Source organism: Nesoenas mayeri (genome assembly GCF_963082525.1).
Source record: "Nesoenas mayeri genome assembly, chromosome: 1".
NCBI classification, from domain to species: domain Eukaryota; kingdom Metazoa; phylum Chordata; class Aves; order Columbiformes; family Columbidae; genus Nesoenas; species Nesoenas mayeri.
In genome coordinates this window covers 94,553,236-94,580,695 of record NC_137541.1, presented here as the reverse complement: position 1 = coordinate 94,580,695, position 27,460 = coordinate 94,553,236, and the positions used below count along the sequence as shown (strand labels likewise).

The 27,460-nt window shown below is 35.4% G+C and overlaps 1 protein-coding gene across 1 annotated transcript in view; it reads right to left on the bottom strand.

Moving 5' to 3' along the window:
- Positions 1–27,460, bottom strand: part of VWA3B (von Willebrand factor A domain containing 3B) — a gene marked incomplete at both ends in the record, with an annotated part of 62,718 nt that overhangs the window by 12,801 nt on the left and 22,457 nt on the right. Inside the window, 14 exons of the mRNA XM_080351341.1 lie at positions 2,503–2,722; positions 4,796–4,846; positions 7,636–7,751; positions 11,800–11,956; positions 12,077–12,116; positions 13,265–13,402; positions 14,054–14,232; positions 15,714–15,841; positions 17,292–17,474; positions 19,000–19,098; positions 22,226–22,357; positions 23,752–23,890; positions 25,611–25,765; positions 26,412–26,638. Of these exons, the coding sequence (XP_080207467.1) occupies positions 2,503–2,722; positions 4,796–4,846; positions 7,636–7,751; positions 11,800–11,956; positions 12,077–12,116; positions 13,265–13,402; positions 14,054–14,232; positions 15,714–15,841; positions 17,292–17,474; positions 19,000–19,098; positions 22,226–22,357; positions 23,752–23,890; positions 25,611–25,765; positions 26,412–26,638 (1,964 nt within the window). The remainder of the gene's footprint in view (positions 1–2,502; positions 2,723–4,795; positions 4,847–7,635; positions 7,752–11,799; positions 11,957–12,076; positions 12,117–13,264; positions 13,403–14,053; positions 14,233–15,713; positions 15,842–17,291; positions 17,475–18,999; positions 19,099–22,225; positions 22,358–23,751; positions 23,891–25,610; positions 25,766–26,411; positions 26,639–27,460) is intronic.

The window sequence follows — 27,460 nt, the reverse complement described above, 5'->3', positions numbered from 1 at the left end:
TATCAGCTATTTTCTTGCTGTAATGTATTTCAACTAGCAGTTTAATTTTTTATTCCCATTTTGTAGACAGAAATCACAATTGGAAAAACCTCCGGCAGCATTTCTAAAAAGCTACTCAGATTTTTTCTGAGTTTTTTCACTATTCTTTCCACCACATAAACAGAACTCTAATTACATCTGCATTTCTGCCTCTCACTCTTAAAGCCTTTCAGTTGCAGATTAGCAATTATCAAGGATGGTGCTCTGATTAGGCTCCTAAAGCAGGGTAACTCAGGATAAGTGATTGCACAATGTTAATCACATCAAGTCTGAGAGCACACATTGGTTGTTTCAAGGCAACAGTAAAATTGCAGTCAACAAATGAAACATGAACAAGTTTCTGCTGCTCTCATATTGGGACATTATATGGCAGAGGTAAATCAATAATCAAAATAGCTGTATGAGCAATGTATTATTTTCAGTTTAATGCAAAATGATTCAAGATCATATGTTTTTTGAAGACATTAAAATGTTTTCAAATGTACATTATTAGTGGAGCATGTTCTCCAAGATTACAGAAAAATGCATGTGATCCTGCCCATAATAACAATTTTCATACATGGCCTGCGTTATCATATTGTATTCTATTCAACACAAATATTTTTAATATCTTATGTCATGGTATGTAAAATCATATTGCTCATCATGAAAACTATTGTTGATCTTGATGAAAAAAGAGGTGTATCTCAGTTAAAGGATGTCAAATAAAACAAAATACTGCCTTTTTCAAGAATACTGACACATTTCTAGGCATGACCTGCTAGGTAGAGTATACGGATACTTGGCATAATTTACAATTGTAAATTCCAATTGCACATTTCCATTCGTTGCTGAGAATTCACAGAGTAGGCTTGTACTCTGCTTATTTGAGTTTCACTTAGCTCAGCTCTCCAAACTGGTGTTTGTATATGTATACATGCATATGTCAGGGCAAAAATAGAACTATTATAATCGTTTTGTTATGTTTCCTACATGATACAAAGCACAGGACTTTCCTCAGCATTCACTGCAACTAGGCCAAGCACACCTTCAAGTTCAGTCAGAGTTGCTTCTCTCACTTGGTGATATAAAACGATGAAAAAAAAGAGAAGGAATATATTAATATATGAGCTTTATGATGAATTCTCTATTTGTTGTTAATTATCTTCTATTCAAACTTAAAAGTCTGAGAGATTTTCTTTCTTATTGATTTTCTAGAGAGTTTATTTTCATACTATTATGTATAACTGCACCTAGACAGCAGTTCTGCAGAGGCAGCAAAATTCCCAGTGAAGTACTCTTTGATTAACCTATTAGGTGAAACAACTTGAAAACAAATAAATCTTCGGTTTGTTTTTTTTCAGAGGTAAGTACTTCGAATTTTAAACAGTGTATACAGAAATATTTTCATTTCATTTTCAAGGTTAAATTGCTTTTTAAAACTTGTGAGTGTGTTCTTCATTTCCCTGAGAATTCATATTCATAACTTGAAGATAATCCTATTAAGGTAGAATAAATTCATTTTCAAGAATGTTCTGAAATTATAAAAATGATAATAGGAGAATAAAACATTCTAATCTAAGACATGTTTTCTGAACATACACACCACAAGAAAAGCTAAAATGAAAAAGTGTATTCTCTCTTCCAGTAGGGCAGTCTAAAATAACTTTCTAGTCTTATTTTCATACTTCTTGGTTCATGTATTTCCATAGGCATTTCATTAAATTTCTGACAGCATTCCAGGTAAAATATGAGGTTCATCTTAGGGACATATATATCTCTCTCAACCAAAAATCTCAAACTTCAATCACGGTTTGAGTAGCTAGACTACTTTCCACTAGTATATTAATGGACTGGAGAGAGCACTCTAGCTCACCAATACCAGGTGAAGCCTTTAGAATGATCTAAACAACTTTCCAGACATCACTGACTGTCATCTAGGGCTCTGCTCACAGTACTGTGAGATTAGCCACCAGTTCTCATATGCCTGCCATTTATGAACAGATAAATTTCATTGTTCAAATACGGAGCTGAATACCACCCCTTCTCTTAATCTTTTCTCTTAGAAGAAAGACACCACGGAAGATTACAGTTAATTACTTCAACATTACAAGACCTTCTAGTCCTGGTTATCAATATTAACCCAAACACAAATCTTGTCTTATAATTGTTGCTTATATATCTCTTTTTTCTCTTTTTTTCGTATGTATCTCTGCTGTCATTGCAGAGGAGGTAAAGATACTTTGCCCAGATTTGTTTCTAAGAGGCTCAATTTCTGTGGCTCTCTCAGCTCCAGAACTTCAGCCTCCCCAGCACGTCAAGAAGTCATTGAAAGCTTGCTCTCTCTTTAACTACCTTCTATCCCCTACCCATTTTTATAATAAAATCATGCTCATGCTAGACACCTAATTTATCAGCTATTACCACAGAACAAAATTATTCCAGAAGCAAATACTGAAGAGGAATATCTCAAATATTTATTACCTTTTTATTGTTGCTTACGTGTGATTCCGAGCTTTTCTCAGTTTCCTTTTTGACAGCTTCCTGAAGATCAGAGGCTTGTTGTATATATGTTAATGCTGCCCGTATCTCATCTTCTAACAATATTACATCTTCATAGGACACTGGCCATCCCAAATTCTCTAAAGCCTCCAGCAAAGCTTCTTTATGCTGCATATATTGGACTGGCCCATCCTCCTTAAATCTTAAAAAAAAAAAAAAAAAAAAACACAAGTAGGAAAAATTTTAATTTTGGTATTACTTTACAAATAAAATCACAAAGCTCAAAGGCAAAATAAAACATCTGATTAATCCAATTTATCTTTTGTATACCATAAGTTCTTGTGTTTCATCCAGCTACCATTGTGTTTAGTCAAACAATCACAGCTGGCTTAATGACATCTTGTAGAAAAACACCTACAGAGCAATTCAAGTGGCTTGGCATAGATGTCTGGTGCCATTTGAGATGTTCTAGAATATATGACTTGCAGATATGACTGAGAAATTATGGAAATCCCTGGCCCTGTGGGGCTGCAGCTAGGGTGAAGTTGTAAGGCATCTAGATGCCTATTAAGTCCTGATTTGCCACATCAGTCTTGACTGATCACATAAAAAAAGATAAAATCTCCTGCTGTTTTTGCCTCTGACATTCCTGCACTGCTCAGTTTTCACTCAATGATCAGAAGTTTGTTTCCATCCATGGTTCAGGTTATGTCAGTGTCCTCTGGACTAAAAAGCCATTTTGATCCTACACACGGAAGGTACCTATACACAGAAAGGTGAATCAGATACAGTCATCTTGTCAATAAAACCAAACTAAAAACCCCAAAATCCAGGAGAGGTAGAATTCTTTACATCTCTACTTGCTCTACAGCTTCGCCAGCACTTAAAAAACAGGAAACCTGTACCCGGAGAGAGTATTTAAGTGCCTGTCTTATTAACACATACAACCATGGTGATGCCTACCACATCGCCCCACTCTTTGTCATTGCTCATCTTCCTTCTCCTCTAGGAACCACTTTGTACTGAAATTATACTGGCTGGAATAGTTATTTAGCTAGATTTTGTTCTCTGAGTCAGTTATTCATCTATACTCAATATCAAGTTAACTTATCTCCTGAGTTGGATCTCTCAACCATTTTAACCACAAGCACAATATTACCACTTCTCTAGTAAATCTGAATTTCCCTAGTATCTGAGATAGTCTTTTAATACACACTAGTGAACCAGAGAGCAACTCAGCCAATTCTTGCAGGATTCCTGTGACCAAGTTAGTAGACTTCGTTACCCTCTCCCTTCAGATTATTAATGATTTTGAAACTGTGTTTTCATCCTTTTATAATACATGAATGTGATAATTTGAATCGTAAATTTAGAAAAGAAATATTGCACCAATATTAAAAATTTTAATATCCTACTCTAGCAATAGACTGTACAATTAGTAGGACATTTTTTTCCTTCATTAGATAATTGGTCATATAATACCAACAATAAAATATTTTGCATACCACCTAGTCAACTTTCTATACTCCACAACTCATTGTCTACCAACAGATATCTATTTCCTGTTTTTAATTAATACTGTTCTTTTGTTTAACAGCCTTCGCTTCCTCTGCAACAGAATGGGGTTTTGGTTCTCCTTTTTGATGATAGAACTGTGTATTTTTTGCTCATTAGATTAAGTCTTCTTGAAAGCATTCTACTTTTCATTCCCACTTTCCTGCCCAGAATATTTCACAGCAAGTCAGTTTTCACTAATTGATCTTCACTTTATCCTCTGAAATAAACAGATGCTAACTTCACTGATGTCAGCCTTGTTTATACAGTTGCCAGCTTTCTAAATCAACATACAGAAATATTTCCAGTAGTACAAACTTCCAGTATGACTTACAGTCACAGTACATGCTGTAAAGGTGCTTATTATACATTTACAAACCAGCCACTGAAGTGCTCTTTACCAGAGGAGAGAAGATTTACCTTAATGCCAAAGGCAATGAATGACATGCTGCCCTTCCAAGGCCCTGCCATTTAACACTGATTAAGAATAGACCAGCACCATTCAAATGGAACACAAGTCCTTTCCTTTAAAGATAAACAGCACTGCAAGAGGAAGTCCAGAATTTAATATTGCTCCATATCACATATACATTTTTGAAAGTAAGGTATAGTTATGAGATACTTAAAATCAGTTGATTACAGAAATATTGATTAAAAAGTATCAAGTATTTATGACCAGCCTTTCAGAGGTAAGTTAGAAAACCAAAAGGTGATAGCTTACTTGTCTCTTTCCTGCTGAGATAGGGCTCTCCAAATGACCAGGTTTAGGCGCCTATTAAAGAAAGCAAAGCAGTTTTTGAGGGAATGCAGTTCCTTGTGCATTTGCCCATCTCATAACCACCAAATAAACACACTTTCTTAACATATCTGCACTGATTTGTATTCCAAGAGCACTGTGTCATCAAACTGTATCGTCATCATTCATCTATGAAATTATCAACTGCAAGAGAAAATGGGAAAACAGCATCCTCCATCAAGTAGCAACCTGACTATTTCAGGGTCATAGAAGAATTAATGGCAACCAGGCATTTCTACGGATGGTTCTCTTCAGCACCAGCAAGTCAAATCAAACAACAAAACTGATTAAATGCCAGTTAAGCTAAGCACAGTTCTTCCAATTAAACAGTTGTAGAAAACTGTATCCTGAAGGATACCTGCTAAGGTAACCCTTCAGTTTTGCAATTTAGGTTTCTACTTCATTAAACTCTGGCTATGAAGAAAAACTACCAACAGGAAAACAGAAGTCTTTATCCCAAAGCAATGCAGTTCTGAGATCTTTTAAAAGCACCACTAAACTTTCTGCTTTTGTTTTTAAGACATAGATTATAAATTCTTACTAGGTCATCTAGCTTGCAGTTTTCTTCTGTTTATTAACTTCTCAAACAATTAAGCCATCACTCAATTACTTAATTTCTTACTATAGAAATAAAACTCTACTGATGATCCTAACTGCCATAATTACACAAAAACTTTCAAACTTCCTTTGGAAATACAAGAACAAATTCATTGTAAGGAAAAATTCAGATGTTAACCATTAGACTTGCTAGATTTACTGATGCATGTGCAAAAAAAAAAAAAAAAAGCTCATTAACATCAGATTTTTAATATGAATTTCTTATTGATTCATTTTATCTACTAGAAACCAAACTCAAGCATTTTTGCAATGCAAATTACTTAGTTCATTCACAATCTGCAGTCTCAGCATGCTCCACTGCCTATTTCATACTTCTAAATGTGCACACTCATAACTAACTCATTTGTAAAAGACTCTGGCTATAGACATTTTGAGTCTTCCAGCATTTTTCTCCTTCAACACTGAATATTCTCTTTGTCAGAGTACCAAATTTCTGCCCTCACCACTTTGCACCCTCTTCATCTAATGCTAAGGTCAGTGTATGTATGGGAAAGATATTGTCATGCTTGTTTCTGTGCTTGAAACCTGCATGCCCTCACATATTGTCCATCTAAAGAAGTCAGAATAAATTTGTGACCGATCACTATTTGTGAAGCGAAACTGCAACTTTTGCAAATTCAGTTACTGTAGAAGTACTGTGGCATTTACAGCAAAATAAATTTGACTGAGTTGCTGTTTCACATGTAAAGGAAAAGCAATGAGAAATTTTCTTTTATATTGTCAATTATAAGGATCTCCAGGCAGATCTCTCTTCTATACATCTTTTTCACAAAAGTAGGGAACTCAATCCTACTATTGTAAATACACTGATTCATTGACCTCTAAGGATAAACATAAGTAAGCCATACTTCCAGTCATCAAAGTTTTAGGGAAACTGTGAAAATGCTGTCAGCAGAAGATCATCAGAGTTTAAACAGAAAACACTTTTATTTCCCTCAAAATTTAAGTCAATACATGTAAAATATTCAATGGTATGGCACAGCAATGAAAAACTTGAATGTTTTTTGGGAAGTCACCATCAAAAATATACCACTCAAACCTTCTGCCAAAATGAGTGAGAAATCCAGATTACTATGAGTTCCTTATCAGCTTGATAATAATAGTATTGTCTCAGTGACAGAACACACAAAACAACAGATTTTTCTTCACTGAATTCCATTAAATATTAGACTTAGCAAGCAGCATTTGCAAACCATAATTCTTGATTTTTACCACAAAAGATGTAAACTTTTAGAAATAGGAAATGGGAATGAAAAAGACAGCTATTACATGCTTTAAAAACAACTGGTGTGATCATAGAGCTACACAGAAAACAAACAAAGAAACAAACAAACAGCCTTAAAGGGCTCAGTGGAATTTGTCAAAAAACAAAGACTAAACATTGTCATCAAGGGTTTTTTCATCATATAAAGTAACTACATCTGTAAATGTTATTAGAATACAGCCTGAAAAGGTATCTCGTTTATTAGAACCATTCTAGTCAAAGCTCTCATAAAGTTGCTGACTGACATTAGCAGTCAAAAAATTGTATTACATAAAAAAATGCACCAAATTAGATCAAGGAAACAAATAGCTTAGATATATAATGTCCTTGTTCTATTTACTTCTGATGTGCTTCTACAGACAATTAATAGGTATAAGGCATCTCTTTCTCAAAAAAAGAAAAAATCAATTAAAATTGTCACTATCTTATAGGTGCCTCAGTTATACTCTTTCATCCATAGTTAGGTGCTAAGAACCTGGCAGTGAAAAGCAAGCCACTAATTTAAATGCCAGTCTATGGATTTAGGAGTTTAATTGTAAGTTAAAAGTCTAGCTACTACTGTATGTTGAGGGGGAATTCCTCTCTAGGGATGATTGCTTTCAGGTTTATTCCCAGAAAGTAAAAGTTGGGTTTTTTTAATCATTGAACAAACAAAACCTGAGCAACATGTTCTTTATTATCTCATTGCCTGTTATCTGTTTCTTCACTCTGCATTTTTTTTGAAGAAAATAAACATTTCTCCTACTGGTTGACGGTGGATTAAAGTGTGTCAATGTGCAGAATTACCAGCATTAGGCAAAGCATGTGTGAGCAAATATCCACTACATAAGAAAAATCTGAAATTAGATGGCAAACATGATACATTTCTGATGAATAGACTTGCCTTTCATAGGATTTAATTGCTTGTTCCAGCTTCTCTTTATAGGCATCAAGGTTCACTGCCCGGGGATTAATTAGTGTGATTCGCTTCTTGTTGCTAACGTGCGCCAATGGTAACATCTATTATACAATAAAAGACAAAGACTTAGTTTATAATTCAACGTTTTCTCCACCAGAATAACTGAATGCTCATGAGTCCATGTACAAGCATCAGAATGGACTGAAGGAACACTTGAAAACTGCAGAAAGAAAGATCTGAGCACCCTAAAGAAATGTCGGAATTAAGACATAGTTTCCAGCCTGCTAATAAAATCTTCTGAAATGATGCAATCACTTGATGCAGAAGTTGCAAATGAAGATTCCTAGCTAATAGTTAATACTAACTAAATCAGTACTGTCAAAAAACTCACTCTAATAATGGAAGGATAGGTCAAAAGGCAGACAAGCATGTCTAGATCATGACAATATTCCAGATTGCATCGCTTTAAAATAACACTCTCTTGCACTTATTAGGATCCGATTGTGTCATACAGGTGTGATAGTTACTTATTTAAGTGTATTTAATACTCTTATTCTGGAGGACCATATTTTCAAAGGAATTAGAGTGCCAAAGATGGAGAGAGACACTTTTCAACATCACACTGATCACCGAAGAGTGAACAGGCTGGATATTGCTCACTGAATCTAGTCTTAATTAACCACAATAATGCATAGGAACCTAACTAAGTTTGTCAGAATCAGGAACTTCAATACCTTTCAAATCTCACAATACAGCATTTACATCAGTCAACTTCACTATAAAATAGAAATTCAAATAGTTACAAGTAGAACACCAAAAGGCAGAGAAAAGGGTAGAAAAGGGATGATGAGAGGAGGAAAGATGCCTTCCTAGCTCTCAGTCCAAAGTCCCACCATCCTTCAACCTCTTAAATTAGCAGCTCATATAAGAAAAGATATTTTATATCAATGTCCTAATGATGATTATAAACAGAAAAAATCCAAGAAAGAAATTGAGAAGACAGAGAACGTTACTCTCCCCCAAACCATCTTCAACACATATGGTTGAGTGGGAAGCTACTTTAAGTGCCTGCCTGAGATCAGGATATAGATGACATAAAGATGGATGAGATTCAATTTAGATATAACTAAAACCCCTGTTGAGGAAATAAGGCAAGCAATCAGAAAACAAAACCATAAAAAGAATTCTTTAATTGAGAACATTTTTCAGCGATATTTTATTTGTGTTTGAATCATCACAGCCTGGCTGCATTCCAAATTACTGCTGTATGACCATTTTTTCAGGAGCATGGTGGGACTTCATATTCCCCTCTCTTTCTGAGGACATCTCTCTGATTAATAAATCTGTGTCACATCAGTGCCAGACCACATCAAAGCTCCTCGTATTAAATTAAACTTAAGATCACTTAGAAGCTCAGGTTAATGGGAATATGTCAGCAAAGTATCTTGCCAGAGGCGGATGAGGGAAATCTCTGCCCAGAACTGAGAGCCATGACATCTGGCTGCCTGTCATCTCCAGGCAGAGTTTGAAAGTTGCAAGGCAAGGAACTGAGAAGACCTGTCTTCCAGTTCCACACTGCCATGGTTGTCGTCCACTATGTTACTCAAATCAAGTTTATAGAAGTCCAGAACATAGAAGCCCTCTCCTCTAGTACCTACAAATTCCCAGAGTATTTCCAAGTACAACCAGCATCATTTGCAAAATTAATATTCAATACAGTCTGTAAAACACTTTGAATAGAATATGAGGGGCAAACAGAAACATATTATTACAGTATTGAATAATAAAACCAGAAGGGAATGTGTCCTTAGCAAATAGCAAACTTGAAATATTATGCATACTTTGAGAGCAATGAAAACTGCTCATGAAGACAAGTGAAATTTGACAGATAGAGCTGAGAGAAATCACAGGGAAGCTTTTGTAGTGCCAAAATGTTTTGTCATTTTCTAAAATAAATACTTAAAAATTCATATCAAAAGAATTTCCTTGTTTCAAAATGGCTTTTATTTCAAAATGAAAATTTCAAAATTTTAAAGGCAAAACCAAAGCACAATAATCCTAGAAAAATTTTTCTTCTTTTAGACCAAACAAGATGTTTTTGTTGGCTGAATCTGAACTTGATTCTTTTGAGCAAAGCATTGAGTCAAAACTCCAAAAGTTGCAAAACTATAATTAAGATGCCACAATCTGCAACAGACACTCAGGTGGTTCTGTAGGAGAGGTTCGCTCCAGAACAACCATAGTGTAATATAGATGAGCACCCATGTCATTTTTTTTTCTAAATATGAATCTGATGGGTAGTTTAATGAATTAACCTCTTTGAAATAGCCCCAGTGAAACTGCTAGGTCACACAGAACTGAAAACAACAGGTCGGCCTCTTGTTAATGAGCAGTTGTCATGGAAACATTTTGCTTGCTGCATCTCCAAGGTGAGAAAACTGTTCATAGTTATTCCGTCATCACTGCTAGCAAACACTGAAAATAAAAATTATACTATCTCCAGAAAAGCAAACAAGGATGTCTGCATTCCACACGAAGAAAACTAAGATCTCAGAAAGAAGAATGCAAAAATATCTGTACAGTTATTATCTTCAGTGAAGTCTTCTGAAGTACTAGAATAATCAAGATTCTAAATCAATTTGTTATGTCTCCTATTTGAGCTCTATGTCTAGTCTCAGAACCTATTTTCTGCTTTTCCTTGACATGCTGTCATGACGCTTGAGGGAGAGTGGGTTCCATAGCTCATAAATTCTACTGAGTCCACCACGTGTGCAGCCCCCAACCCTATTTTCCTTTCTATACTGTTTCAGATCCAGAAAAATCCATGCCTCTACACACAGAACATTAATTCTTCATAGCCTGAGAAATTCAGTGCCTCTATAAAACTAACGGGCATCAGTAGATACGAAAAAGTGGTAAAAAGTATATATTATTTTGTGTTTATAACCCTGAAACTAAAAAAAGCCCATGGATCACTGTTTAGATTTTGTACAGAACCTGTTCATTCTAAGAACACTGGACTTAATTCAGTCCTGAACTAGACCACCATAAGCTCAGAAAGAGTTATGTGAAAGTCACAATGTTTTTTGTTTGACATTTCACTTAGAGTAGATGTTTCATAATCATTGAATATCTGAAAAGCTAAAATGTACATTTTTAATGTTTTTGATACAAAAAGCCATCTTTTTATTGCATACAAAAAAGTTTATCACGTCAAAAAAATCCTTAAAGATCTTGGGTTTGACTTAGTTTTACTAAAACGGAGGATCTGGTTTTGCTTCCACAATCTGGGTGTTGCTTCCACGATCTGAGCGCTATAACAAAAATCCCCATTCCTAAATTTAAAAAACAAACATGAAAACTTTAAAACGTACAAATGTGTACATTCATTCTAAACATTTTACTTAGCTCTATATCACACCATATTCCAAAACCCTTGCTCATGCCTTATTATTTAAACAGAAACTGTTTAGCTTTTTCTTTGAGTATTGTTTAAAGAAACAGTTTTCATTAGTTAGAACGAGCTGCCAACATATTCATAGGACTTTCACAGGATGCAACACACAAGAAGAATTAGAGCAACTTGCCACAAAATTGATTTCCTTTAAGTGGAATGGCAATTAGAACCTCATAATACACAATTCGTTGTCAATTTTGTATGATCTCACAATTGCCTCAACCTATCAGAAGTAAATTTTTTTAATACTTTTCAAAAGATCTTAGCAGACACATGTAAACCTTGAGAATGCACAAATCCCCAAACTCTGCACCTGCACAGTTTTCCTAATGATTTTATGGACCTAAAATACATACTCCAGTGAATTAGTATGTATCAGTAGAGGCTGTGGTACTCAAGAAATTGGTGAACACCTGATGGCTGCACACTGCCATCAACTGGTAACTGTGAAAGAATGATATATAGCTCTAAAAGTTAGAGTAAAGTCTGCAAAAGATACTATTAACTATCAGTTTTAGCTTCTACTGATGCATGAATTAACATTCAGATATGCATTATACATTTAGTGCACATCAACCACCTACAATGAACATTAGAGAATGCAATTATGATATTTATAGGAATGAATTAAAAAATCTTTTTTAAAACAGTGCCAAGTTTCATGTTTCACTGAAAGAGTGTAAGAGTTTTACCTCGTTAAATACTTTAGAAACTACATGCTTGTCCAGAACTGGGATGTATTTGGTACCATGAGGGACAGCTGTAGGCGCTAAGGCATCCATGATGGTGAGTCGCCTAGCAACCAAGCCATGGGTCTTTAACCAAACAGCCGAAGAGACGTCTAGAGAACTGGAAAAAAGAAACTGTAAGGTGTAGCACAAGGTAGAAACACATTTGAGAAGTTCGAAATGACCGAAGAAAAAGATGAACTATCATTTTTGTGATGTATCTATATATGCACACACATACCTTTTAGATATCCTTTTCACAGCTTTCTGCATTTTCAGATCTAAGATAAAACATTTGCATTTCATTATCTCACAGTTTTTGTGCACACAAAAGTATACATAAATAAGCTAGTATATAATAGCATGATGGTTTTTATTTGAGCCCGCTAGCAGTGTCACAAAGGCTACACAATAATGTCTATTTCAGCTGGTAAACTAATCAATGAGAATTATGTTTCCATCTTTCTTGGTACTTGATCAATAGTAACAGTGTTACTATATGCCTCATGAGCCCTAATGAATCAATGAGGAAATTTATGAGATAGGTGGGGAATAATTTAATTAAAAACCAACCAACCAAACAAAACCACAATCAAACAAACAAACAAATCTTTGTATGTTTTTATTTCTTATAACTCAAAAAAAAAGATTAACCAGTTTATACCCTAATTCAAGATGTGTAATATCACAGATGAGATGGCCAGGAGTGGTTAATTTAAGGTATACTGCTACAAACATCTGTATAAAAGGCATATAAAGGACTAAAAATAAGATGCTGAAATGTAAAAACGTCAAACATCTTCAAGTATCATAGGTGAGGTTTTAGAACAACTTAGAGAACCTATAATAAAGTTCAGAGTTGCATGAATTACTGAGGGAAATGAAAACTATTTGGATGTGTATCTAAGCCTCATTATAAATATTTTTGTCTCTACATACGCATCTGCCTCAGAGAACATGTTTTTTACAAGTCTAAACATATTGATAAAGTGCAAGCTCATTTTACGTTGTTACCAGAGAATTAAAACCACCGCTTACAGCTTTAACCTCAACATTGAATATAAGTACAAATTACTGTATCACAGGACCAATCTATTACTGCATAACAAGATTCTCAAAATCTATTCTGTTGATAAGAAGCAACTGTGATACCCTTTCAGCGGTCTAAGGTGTAGCAGCATCACAGCTGCTGCACACCGTGGACATAACTAAGCTGTTGTAAATTCAATAGTTTGGGCGCTGGCAAGATTCTGGCTGCAGCTGTGAGGACCTTGTTACAATCCCCTGTTACCAGCTCCCTGCATCTCTGCTGCGTTCCAGCCCTTCGTACCATGGGTCTGCACAGTATTGCCTCAAGTGAGACACCATTAGTTACAAACACAGGAGAAGTGTTATTGTCTGCCCAGAGCTTCCTCTTCTGTCAACTTGCCTTTGAAAACAGTTGTACACTTCACGCTCTTTTTGACAGGAAAGGTCATTTTTTCAGGAGATATTCCTTCCTCTGAGCTTTCTTCCCTAGATTTCACACTGTGGCTCAGGATTCGCAGCAGACTCGTCTTTGTTTGCTCTGCAGGTGTTGAAAGGACAAAGAAGGAAGAGTTAACTTACTGCTCAAATACATGCCCGGGATTTTTTAGTTCCTCTTTGGTGTCTAGTCCCAATTTTTAAGGGACTGCCCACACATGACATCAAACACAAAATTACTTCAGTACTAATTTGTACTTTGCACGTTCCCACGGAAGAAGACTTCTTTTATATCAGCTGGGTAAACTTGATTTCAGACTGCATGCAAATGATACTTCAAAGAGAAAAATAGCGTTACAGGTGTAGTAAGGAGAAATATTAGTGTAAGTAATGCTGTAACTAGTGAAATATAGATCAGCTCTTCATTCTTGCCAATGATGTACCTATTTGGAGTAAAATAAATAAAAAATTAATATCTATCTATTTATTTAAAACATTCTGTCAAAATAGTTTCTCTTTTACCACAGGCATGTGATAAAGCATAAATGAGCAGACATTTGTCTGTTTGGGCCAAACGAGTAAGACGGCTGAAAAGTAAAAATGAAGAAAAGTTAGACAGAATTTCAGAAAGATGGTTATTTAAATCATCGAAGGCTTCATTTCTTCCTACAGCGAGGGATGCTTTTTGCTATTTTCAACACAATCTTTTCAAGCTAGTGAATAAATTCTGCTAACAACTTGATTTTAGCCTTACCTGCATATAATGCTTTTTTCCTTCGTGTTGGACTGTCAGCAGTGGTTTGCCAGGTTTGCTGATGTGGTGTCAGCGTTGGCTCTTCTGAAGCACAGCACAGCCTGCTGCTAAGAGTAGCACTCAGCTCTTCAGCATCTTTGGTTGCAGAAGACACCACATGTGTCTGCTTGTGATTACTGCTTCCAAGTGACAAAAAGAAGAAACAAGTAAGAAATTATCTCAAACATATATCACTGGTTTTAAAAAAATGCTAAGCTAAAGTCTTCTGGTAATTTAAATGCTCATGTCAAATGCTTCCGACAATGCTTCTGTTATCCTAGTCTGCATTTCAAAGGGGAGTTCAAAGGAGGTCAAAAAGTTCTCAGTTTTTAAAACTATTTAAAAATAATTTCTTAGTCTATTTAAAAGATGTTCATTACTTTCAAGGCAACACCCTCATATGTTTTTAATAAGGTCAGAATGTTCTATAATAGCCACTTTGCATCCTGGGGGAAGGAGTAAACCTAGCACCAGCAATGAAAATGACACACACACATATGCAAATCTATGTATATACATATGCACACATATGCAAATCTGTGTATATACATATGCACATATATGCCTATGTTCTAGCACTAATAAAAATAAAATATGCAAATTCTAAAATAAACACTTACCTACATTTTTATACTGGACATCCTATCTGCCCTTCACATATATAAAAACATTCCACAGGACTCTCCACTTTTAATTTAATGGGTTTTCTTAATACTTTTATTTTAACTTACTGTTTTTAATAGATTTCTGTCTTTAAAACCTGATTTTTTTAATGTATCTTTTTGCTTTTGTACTATTACCACACAAATAAATAAAACACCAGGCAAGCTATTTTTTATTAAGGCTGTGCTCCTGTAGAGATTACAACTTCATGTTTGAAGCTAGGTCTGTGTTTGCTCCCTGAACAGAAACTCAGTATAATCAGGCATGCAGAAAACTTTTCAACAGTGGCTCACGAGTCTGCCTTCAGTGTGCTGTGGAAGAACCTCTTTTTGAACAGTCATTCTTGGCACCACGAGATTTTTAATGGATGCTGAACATGAAACTATTTTTAATGATGACATTACTTATATTTTGTTAAAAAGCAAGGATAAATATGGCATGAACATACAGGCACACACTGTAAAATCAAAAATGCAAAAAGAAGGAAGCTGAATTTCATTCATGGTGTTTGCCATCTTTTAAACAAATACATTTGTATATAATTTATGTCTCAATCGGCATATCCCAATGAGTGGCAATTTAGTCATGAAGTACCAAGCGAGGTCTACCTATAGGACAATAATGAATTCTCTAGGTCAGAAGGGGCAACTTTGTATGTGCTGGAGACAAAAAATATTTTCACAACTTTGCTTTAATTATTCCTAATAATTTGAGACTATTTAGATATTTGAGATAGTTCCAGGCACCACAGCTTAACGTGTTTTTCCAGATTTTTCTTTTCCATTACTGTAAATGTTTAAAAAATAAAACAAAACAACAAAAACCACACAAAAACCCACACAACTTTCTTTTTAAAAGAGAAGAATGTCAGAGGTTAAAAATGCAAGACAATGAAAAAGGAGAAACGTAACAGATATCTCAAATCTCTTATTAACATGATAGCAGTATGAGGACATACTTATTTACTGGATTGTTTTCCCCATTATAATAATCCATCATCAGACATCTAGCATGAAAGGTCTTCGCTTTCTCTAGGTCTCTTTCTCCTTGTTCAATCTCCCTTTTTAAAAGATGTATGTCTTCATTCTAACAACAACAACAATGACAAAGTCAAATGTTGTATCACAATTACTCCTAAACATGTTTTGTTTCTGAACTGAAACTATGCAAGCTTGGATAATAATTTTGAATACTGTCTTGGTTAGGACAGCTATACTTTTTCAGGTAGTCTCTCTGTTTCTTAAATCAAAGTTTGTTTTGGTAACGTTCTGTAAGTATGAATAAGCTTATAGAAAGCAAGATTAAGACGTGCTTGGCAACACTGCCTTTCAAATTATTCTTACTTTTTCAGAAAAGGATCAGAATTCCCTAACAAGCCAGTTACCCCTTGAGATATGAACAGCCATATTGCTAAATAATGTAATAAGGTCAGTAGCTCCCCTCACTGCAAGCAAACAAGCAAACACATAGGTAAATAAATAAAATACAAGATATGTACATTACAACTGTTGTCTTCATTGTACAGATCACAGCTGTACTACAGACTGTCCTTGAAAAATGAGAAGTAAAAACTATACTCTTCAAGTAAACATTGGAACTGACTGGGAATCATTTGGACTACAGGAGGAAACAGGAAGGAAATTCCAACGATGTTCCTTCTACAACTCCCACAGGGCCAGAAGTCTGGAGATGGACAACACAGACTCGGACCCTCATCTTTCCAACGTACACAGCGTCAGGCGGTTCACAGCAGCAGAATCACCAAAATTGCCCAGAACACTCTCTTACATCTTTCAAGAGCTGAAGTATTTTCACATCTTCCTTCTGAATGGTGTCTGCAAAGTTCTCAATTTCCTGCCACTGCCTTGTTCCTCGCTCTTCTCACTATTTCACGACCACCATTTTTTAAAAGTTTTGGAACTAATTAACTGAGTGTTAACTTTAATTAAAAACAAGAATATGCTTTAAATGGGTGTTTGTGTTAGTCTATTCATAAATTTCCTATTGGGGACTGTTAGACTGAGCTGCTTAGTCTCACTTGATAAGTGACTGCTATTCTAGTCATTTTATGCATTATGGATCTCTACCCAGTGGCTGTTGCAAACTTTTAGGAAAATTCATAGAATCATTAATTCATCATCATTCAAATTCAGGTCTTCATTCTCTCATTTATTAACAGAATACAAACCATAGTTTCATTTTAAATGGTAACTTATTTCTGAGACAACAGAGATCAGATATGTTTCTTCCAGAGCTGAATTGGGTCTATATGGGTGGGAAGGTGCCAAGGGAGGAGCAGGGTTGCAAAGGTAGCAGTACAAATATATGCTGCATAATACTTGGGCTTATTTGTTGTGGTCTAATAAAATTTCATAAGCAAATGATGGCACACTCATCGATTTCACACCACTCCAGATCTGATAAGGATTAGCCCCATTTTAAAATAATCTAGTGTAATATGAATTCACAATGATGCGGGTGCTGTGGTTCCTTCAACAGCATGAAAAAACAAATGTATTTATTCGAAAATACTCACATCAATAAACTCTGAAGCATCAGGGCCAGTCAAATAAACATTGTAATAATGAAACTTTCCCCCTGTTTCAGTAGATAGTTTGTACAAAAAATTATTAGCTTCTCTATCATCACAGTTGAAGGATACGGTATGGATGGGAATTTTACGATGAAGCTGGACTTGAGCCAAAATTATTTGGGGAGCCTGAAAATTGAAAAATGCATATGAAATATGTGGCCTCTAAAATGTATTTATCAAAATATGAAGAATTTGTAAGAATCTAATCAGTCATACTGTTGCTTGGAGATAGATATAGGTCAGTTAAAAGCATACATTGCTATTTCACAGTTATATAAAATGAGCTAATTTAAAATTGAGTTTGAAACACTGATAATGCATTAAGGCACAGGCTACTCTAATAAATAAAATTAAAATTATAATATAATCAATATTCTTTGTTTCTGAAGTCTTAAAGGAATTTACTAAAGTATGGGAAATTAAACTATACATCTGCCATTCCTTATGGACCACTTTCCCTTTATCAAAAGAAACAGAACAAAAAGAAAAGCGAGCATTTAACATTTTTCTTCCTTATCAAGGTATAAAGAAATTATTTGTGCAAGTTTATGATGCTTTCTGAATCTGAGATTTATTATATATGCTTCAGTAATTAATTTTATGTACCCCTTAGCCCAGCTATATACCTAAGTCTGTTTTTTGTTGCATATTTGCCATTACAACCAAGCAAAATTTTCAACAGCAAATGAAGTATTTTAAAAATGTCATTCTCAGCATACCAGCTAGTTTTCACCCTGCATTACAGCTTAAAAGTTCAGTTCTACCTCATTTGCATCATTGATCAACAAGTGGGCATTATATAATGTGATATAACATGAAATAGTATCATTTTAAGTCATGGTAACAATACTTTTGATTTTGGTATCCACTTAAAGCTAGACCTAAAACAACTCCAGATCACCGCTACTCCCAAACTGACCATATATGAGACCAAATTTGACTCAGTAGGCTGAAAATGGAATTTGGTATCATACCGAAACCTAATGGAAAAACATCACTATTAACATTTTTATACAAAAAATATGTAAATTAACAATTAGGCACTTATTCCTCAGACATGACATAGACTTTGTGTAAGCTCTGCAATAGAATGTAAGAAGGTACCTACTTATATATTTGATGTCTTCTCTGGGGAAAAACGTTGAACACAAACTTGGGGGTGGGATGTGGTTGTGGTTATGGTTTTGTTTGCTTGTTTGTTTTCTACTACCAATCATTTTCTTTTCAGGTTTTCAAGCCATCACACAAGATTGCAGGGTTTTAATATTTAAATCCCACCATATCTTGGGACCATCATTATTTTCTGAGTTTTAATTGATGATCTATTTGTACTAAGTTAGGGAGATATTTTATTTAACACAAACCCTAACCTTGATACTCACATACAGCTTTTATATTTAATCAGTTACCAGATTCTTAAAACAACTCATGAGAAATGTCATGAGTTATCATTCACCAAAGACTGGACTGTGGGCAGGGAGTTCTAATCAAAATCCCTTCACAAACTGCACATTTCTCAAATACAATTTTTCAATATTATGACAACATCCAAGAGACTCGGCTCTGCAAGTATGATATTCATCTCATACTTCAGCCTTCTGACACCACCACTGCAGCACCACACTACTGCATTTTCTAATTGCAGAAATACCTGGTCAGGTCTCCCATCAGTCAAGAGATAAATAGCCTGAGTGTCAGTATCGGCAAAAGCAACCTGGAGAGCTTTGAGTGTATTTGTGGAACTTCCAACCTAGGAAACCAAAAATAAAAAGAAACAGCTATAAATACTAACAGCTCTTTGCCTTTGTTCTTAAATTCATAATGACAGTGTACTGATTCAAGGGATATTACAGAACCGAAATAAGTAATAAAATGGTGAAAACATTTATGGCAAGGAGCTAGAAAAATCAAAGCAAATGTTAAAGTAGCATAAATTGGCACCAAATTGGTATTCAGTGCTTATGCAAACACACATAAGCAAAATGCTGGCAACATAAATGTGAGCTGTAGAAGCAAAAGCAATCACTAAAAGTCTATAAACAGATGGGGAGATGTAATATAAAAGCTACATTCTATTATATTTTCCCACTGCTGCTCCTGATGGCCAACTCATCACACTCCCTTGAAATACACATCTTGCTTAAGCAAATAATTCAAAGCTCCACAAAAGAGTTGACAAGTTTACTTCTCAAAAATAGGTAAAGGACTTCATGGTTTTCCAAACAATATTTTTTCCAGACTATCTCACATGTACCTCCTCAGAATATCAAAGTAAGCATCATTTATTTTTAGGACAAAAGTTATCTATAACAACAAAACATCCACAGTAAAGCAATACTGTGGCCCCTAAAAATTCATAGTTGTGCACTTTTCCTGGGTCATCCACATACTTGGTGATCATTATATTTTTGGAGGTTTAGACTAATGCAACTTTAAACTCACCAAAATGCATTTCATGGCTTATAGGAACCTATGAACTATAGTCTGTGTCTTCAGATTTCCAACTTTCAAACATTGAGTGTACAGAACTTTCCAAATGTAAGGGAAAAGTAAGGCTTTATCAGAATGAAAAGTGTTTTGTCAAGTTTTAGTCTTTTAAATGGGGTCAAAGCAAAATCCTAGAGAAGATATGAGCCTGTTTTTTGCTAGCATAAGACCTGAGTACAGCTTTGGAGAGCAGTGAGGATTGCAGTGGTGTGTTAAGAGACTCAGGATCAACATATATAATGCAATACAGAACATCATAAATATAAATCACTAACATTGACCCATTCATGCAAAAAACATGTTAAGAGATAGCACTAGTTCTTCAGTCCTATTAATTGTGTTAAACTTTCTTGCAGTCCACCCCTCCAGCAAACAGTTCTATTAGAAAGGGCAAAGTAAGTAAAGCAGGTGAAATGGAGTAGGAGGTAAACTCTGAAAGTGACTCTGTATGGCTGCGTAAGAATGTATGGGCCAGGTATCGAGAGCTCAGATGATACTTCATAATCCTATCTTCTAATTCACAAACTATCCTTAAGAGTATCCACTCAAAAGAAATAACTACCGTAAGTCATTTTCTTTGTGTTAAAAATATCTAATATTACTAATGCTTTAGTAAGCATTATAAACTTTTAGGCACACATGCCTCATTATTACATGTAAATTTGATATCCTGGCTCTTTTGAATATTGGCACATGGTTTTGACCTGATTTGAAATGAATCAACTTCTGCTATATCATAGGGAAATGCTGTGTATGATGATGATGTGAGGGAAATAAGTATGTACCATAAGGTAAAAGCTGTTAATTTTAGATTTCTCCATTGCTGCTATTACAAAGTTACACTGTTATAGTGTTTTCATCAGTGTTTAAACAAAGTCCACATGCTTCAACTACATGGCATAATCACCTTCAAAATTTTAAGTGTTATCACTTCTAAAGGATTTACAAGAAACAGTTGGTTACTGTTTATAGCTCAGCTTATGGATTCAGCATCCTGGGACCATAGTATACAAAAGGAGATCAAAGGATCTATTCTGATTAATATTCCAGAGCAATCTTCTGTTCATTTCAGCTTCACTGTAAAGACAGTTTTCTGATCTCAGACTTATGCCTGCAGTGCTTTAAACAGACTAAAAGGTCAGCAGCAGATGGCATCCCTTAAAAAAAAATGCTGTTCTCAAAACATTCCCTGTACTATTTCAGATATCAAGATCTGAACTTAGAGCGAATTTTAAGATCAACAATTCATAACTTCATCAATAATGATGAAAAAGGCCATTCCCAAATGCATATACAAGATGGTGTTGAATTATAGTAGTTCAAAGTATGATTGAACTTGTATCATCCTGTATCACATATATGGCTTAAACAGAGCCAACATTTCAAGTCTCAAAGAAGGCAGTAAAATTAACTTTACTAACCTCAGTTGTAAGTATTCACCAACTACTCAGTGAGGCCACACTAATACTTTCTCTTCTCCGTGTATTTGTCTGGTAGTATTTTCTGAGAATACCAAGTTATTTATCTTGCTTTGTAGTCCCAGAGGAATTATGTAGCTTCCCCAATTCCCTCATCCCCAGGAATTTCATTATTAAGTCTGAGGTAGAGCTGCCATAATGCTGAGGAGTTTTATTATATAAACATGTTTTTTGTTTTAGAAAACATAACATGAGATACATCTGTACTGTTGTGTGATGGATTTTCAGTCCTGTGCTCATTGCTGTCTGCATTTGACACATTAAATGATCCTAAAGCTGCTAACAGTTACAATCTGGTGGCTGACTGGGGCTGCCTACAAGCATTTCTACTCTGTTTCAGGGAAAAATCCTCAGATTTTGGCCACTGTCAGAAAAAGAATATTGGGTAGATAAACAGGTCTGAGAACAGTTGCCCTCATGTTCCAGCTAAAGTCAGCTGCCTATGTACGCACCAAAAGGGACTAGAAATGCTCCTCCAACTAGCTGGCACCAGTTCCCTGCATCATCTCTGAGCTGTACGTCTGCCAGCGACAGTCCTCAGCCCTGCAGCAGCCCTGCAGCAAGACTGACAAATCTAGACAGACGGGGTCCGAGCGCTGTCACGGCTCCTACAGAAACCAAATCGGCTGCTGTTTGCATCGTGGCTACTAAACATAGCAGGCAGCAAGTTGAATTACTATGATCTTATAAAAAGGTCCACTGTTAAAAGATTATTATACCTGACATGGATAATACGATGTACTCAAATCTACTAAAGTCTATACATTCTCCATATTTTCAGCTTACTCAACTCAAACACTTGGGCAACCCAAAAACACCCCAGCCATACAGAGAAGACACAAATATAACTTCATACAAATGAAGTTATACAAACTTACATACAAACTTCATGATAATTAGTTTCCATGTTACCTCAAGCCCTTTTATCCAAAGCCAAGCATCTTGCAAATTTTCCTCATTAACTTCAGCAAGTTTCTCTTGCCATGCCACTGCCTGGGCACTAAATTTCACAAAGTTAAATCTCTTTTTGTGTCTCAACTGCTCCTGAAAGAGACAGCATCTGTATTTTAGTCAATGTTAAAAGAAAGAATGCTTGTATCTGAAATACTGACTAGTAGGAGTTGTCTTAATTAATGTACAGTTGATTATATGGTTACAATAACTTATGATAATAGTTATGATATACAAAGAGACATACAGAGGAAATTATTGCCTGCAATTATTAAGATTACTTGAACTTCCTGACGTAAGTCTCCATTTACTCATATTTCTCAAAATACTTGAACAGCAAATGTCTAGGAGGGCAAAAAGGGGAGAGATGAAACTGGGCAAGAAAAGAATATAAAAGATTCTGACTGCACACCAAAGGAAACTGAAATCAGAATCAAAGTAAGACACCATTTAGAAGAGTAGAAAAATAATCAAATGTAGTGTACCAGCAAGAGGAACTAGGACAGCAAGAGAGAACTAAGTTAAGAATTTGCTGAAGTTGCTTTTGGACAGAAGTTATAAGGAGTGATAGATTTGTGCAAGCTAGTAGAAACTTGCAGAACCTGGAATCTCTCCTCCCTTTCATCACCATTTCTGTGAAACCTTCTGGCTCAGTATCTAATCATTTTCTAGTGCTGATCTGTTTAGAGTATCACATCATATTATGTCCTATAACTTATGCACTTAGCTCAAAAAACTCTCTGTTGTAGTTTTAAATTTTCTAGCTCTACTAATGATTGCTATTGATGCCGGACTGATGGAAGTTTTATTTGTCAGTTACTCCTCTCAGATCTAAAAATGTTGAGCTGAATCACGTTTTACCAGTGCTTGTTTGTCTCAAATATTAATGTAATGCAGATTTATAAAACTAGGTGAGACAAATCCTGTCTTAGGTGTGTCTCCCACTACTCGCTGCTCTTGAGGTACCTCTGCACTTTGCAAGTCCTTTTGCAAAGCTCTGAGTCACTGTAAGATGAAAGCAAGTTCGAAACATTTTACGCTCTCTATTGTAGAAGTATGAAAGTGAATCTAGAACACACATTACAAATCACAATATGCCAGTGGAATTGGATGACACCACTTAAAAATAAAAATGAACATTCCAAAAGGTGTTGCATCGCACAGGCTTTGTGTAGTTGGCTGGTTTGTTTTTCTTGTTTTTTTTTTTCCTATTCCTTTTATTAGGAGGGAGGTGACTCTACAGAAAGAGCTAAAGCTTCTTAAATTTTTAACATTTTCTCCACATTTTTTCAAATATTTGTATAAATGACAAAAAAATACATTTTTAACTGAAAAATGAGCACATGAGGAAAAATCAAAATATTTTTATAAAGCTGCTATTTTTAAAAAATAGTTTTAAAAAATAAAAATTAGAGTAACAACCATCTAGAAAAGATCAGCCTACTCTAAAATGCTCCTCAGTCTTCAGAAACATCACTTTGACATACCTGTATGAGTTGAAATATTTTCTCCTTCACCAGTGGCAGCTTGTCCTTCATAGACTGGGATGTATCAATAAGAATATAGACATCATCTTCAAATACATTCCCAAAGAGCCCTCTGCTTCCTTGTTGAAGCCACTTAATCCTGGGTGGGTGGAAAAAAGACATCAAACCCTGGTCTGTAAGATCTTTGGAGCTTTGTGTATAAGAATCTAACAGGAAAGATCTTTTTATCACTGCTGTACTTCTTATTCTCTTTCCCTAAGCACCTATTACTAGTCACTGTCAGGAGCAGCATATTGGCTTTGATGTACCAATCCTCTGTCACTACATAAATATACAAGGCACTTTTATTTTCTAATTTCATTGGGAATCTGGAGACAGATAAAACAGACAAAGCAATACAGAACCTTTTTGAAATCAATTATCAGGTACTTTGAGCTGGGAAATCCCATGAGGAAGTAACTGTAAGTATCGCCCCTGTAACTATTCTCCAGCCTGAAGTCAGGAAATCATTTAAGCATAAGCAAATGTGCCTCCCTTTTCAGGAAACCACTTGAGAACCTTTTCTGCAAGGAACTTGAGCACTTTGAATAGTCCTAATATAACACAGATGCTTCAATGTTTTGCTGACCTTGAGCTTTAAATGCAGATTTAATTTCACATTTTAAACAGAATTTAAGCATGCCTGCCAGTTAAATACGTGCATACATACTGCTGTGTACAAGAACATTTCCTCAGTAATGGATGCAGCAGGTCCAAATTGGATTTCCCTTGAGAGTCATAAACTCCTTGTCTACTCAGAAAAAAATACATTTAACAGACAGAATATAATGGCCCTGGGAAAAATATTACTCATCTCCACAGAGGTTTCAAAAAAATCATATCATGGAAACTTAAAGGATCCTATTACATTTGCTACTGATAGCTATTTTGCCATTAGTTATTTCCCCTACAGTGTTTTATGAGGTCTACCAAGACTTTTTAACAATGAGATGAACCATTCAAAACAGCAAACCATAATCTTGGCTTGGATTTCAAAGATATATATTCACCAAAACCCTTTACTTTAAATTTTCCGTTCACAGTAGGTTAATGTTACCCTACATACAGCAAGATGAAGATAAAATAAAAGGAACAGCAAAACTCCGTTTGACCTTGCTAAATGTAATCAGGCTGTTATACTCTTGGTAGAGAAGCAGCAATAAAATGAAACTTCACATCCTGCTTTTTTCAGTGAGACATCTCATTGTCAGAATATACATGACCAAGGGCAACATTTATTCTTTCAGTTCTACAATATATATTTTGAAAGTTTCCTTCTCCTAATGTAGATATAAAAGTCAATTGACTTTAAGGCATCTTTAGGACAAATTAATCAGACCCTTAGATTGCCTATTTTTTTCAGATGTCCTATAAAATCTACAAGTTTATCTGTACAGCTGCAGAAAATCAAACCAGGGAGATAGTTTGAGCACTGAACCTCTGATCATATGCATTACTTGATAGCTCATAGACTCTGATCTAGGCTTTTCAAACTTGTCTTCAAGACAAAATCACAAAAAGGGCAGATAATCATTATCAATATGGGCACAAGCCAAGGTAGCACAAGAGATCCTAAGTACACAGGATGAATGTTTACCAAGTTTTACTGGGGATTCTAGAAATTCTCTGCCACTTTATGTCCTGCTGCTTTTTGGCACTTTCAGCAGTATTTCAATAATGTGCAGACTGACTTTCACATTTGTGTCCCAGAAGGAGAACAAAAGATAAAACTGTTCATCTGTTTTCTTGACAGTAAATGACAAACATTTCAACACCAATGTAAAATAATACAAACTGATTTTATGTGACAGAACACGAACCTTTCTTCCACTTGTCTGAGAGCCATCCTCATTTTCTCTTCATATTGCTTATACTTTTCTGTACTGACGTATACATGAACTACAGATCCATCTTTCCAGAAGGTATGTACAAACTTGTCACAGTATTTTGCATTAATTACCTTCCTCTTTGTCTCCTACAGCCAAGAAAAACATATTTCATGTTCCAAAACACACTATTTTGCAGTGCCTTTAATATCTGGCAAACAGACTTCAAAGGTACATGCTTGTTGTACATGAGCAGGTGCAGAAGTAGACATGGGATAGGGTGGCCATAGAATTTTCTCCTTCCAGAAGTCAATACTAACTGTTTTTATTCTTGTAGCTAGCAAGAACAGAAGCTTAATAAACAGTGTAATGGTAGCATTTGAGAAAAACAAAACGAAGACAAATGAAACCAAATTTGTTCAAGGACCTGCAAACACTGGAGCAGCTGAGACCAATACTTCTTCAAAGGAAAATTAAAGATGACAAGCGATCTTTGCCCTACGTCACATAAATACATAGAAAAACAAAGCATTGCTTAAGTGAGCCCTGATTCTTCCTTACAGATGACAGGTGGACCAGGAAGGAGGCCTTGAAACTCTCATTTTCAAATAGCCCTTTGAAACACTCTTATTTATGACCATCTTTTTCCCATTCCACTAACGACCTGGTTTTAACAAAAAATGCATAGCAACAGATCATACACTTTATCAGAAATACAGCTATCAGTCAAGTTTTCAAGTTTAAAAGAAAAATCAATCAACTCAAAGGACATGAGGGAAAATAAACAGTACTCACAGCATCAGTTTGTGAAGATTCATCCTCTGGCTTAGTTTTTATGTCAACAATCCCATCCACATGGCGAAAAGTACAATCAGCAAGTGCGTCATACAGCATGAGCTTCTGAGCTTTCAAGCCATACTTCTGCAACCACTTCTCAGAAGACAAATATTCATCAGATGTATCCGTTTGTAATGGATGATCAGCTTTGGTTGGCAATAAAGAAACAAAACAAACAAAACCTCCTGTATAACATTTTTCAATTTGGATACAGTATTTTCAAAAACAGGCTATGATGTTGCCTGTTCTTGTGGAAACACATGCTTTCTGATTGCTTGTGGTCTTTAGAACAGCCAGTGTGGCAAGTGTCACGAATGCACTCATAATTTTAAAATAAACAATAAACTTTAAAAATAAATAACAAATTTCTTTCTTCCACATGCTTTATGTAAAATGTCATGTCTCAGTTCAGGTAACTACTGCATTATCTGGCGAGTCGGCAGAAAATTTGCCTCTTTTTCTCTCTCGTCCTGAGGAACATTGCAGTCTTCAGAACAAACTACAATTTGCAGCAGAGCATTTTAAAGAGATCAGGAAGAAATGCAGGCAAATGGAAAGACTGCATTATTTGGATCAATGGGCAATAGTCAAATAATGCTGAAGAACTGACAAAATAAAATACACTGCAATTTTGTTTCTTTTAATTTATTTATGAAGTGATTATGCATGAAAACAAACACTAAAAGAACATTAAAGCTGCAGTCAGGAGCACATAAATAAATGCTGAAGTTAGGGCTGCCCTTGCAGTTTTATTGTGGTCTTTTTGTTCATATGCATTACTGTATAGCTGTTAAACTTCATATGGGAAGACCTACTAATTCAAAAGATGTTATTATCAGTATAAAAACTGAATTACGCCTTCAGAGAAGGATAAATGCAAGCTTAAGTCCTGGAGAATTATGTTACTGACAGATGTTCAAACCCAGTGCAGGCAGGCAAAGTTCCCAGCTTCAAGTCTTCAACATCACCACCCTAAAACACAGTGCTGAGAGTCCCGGTGACTGACC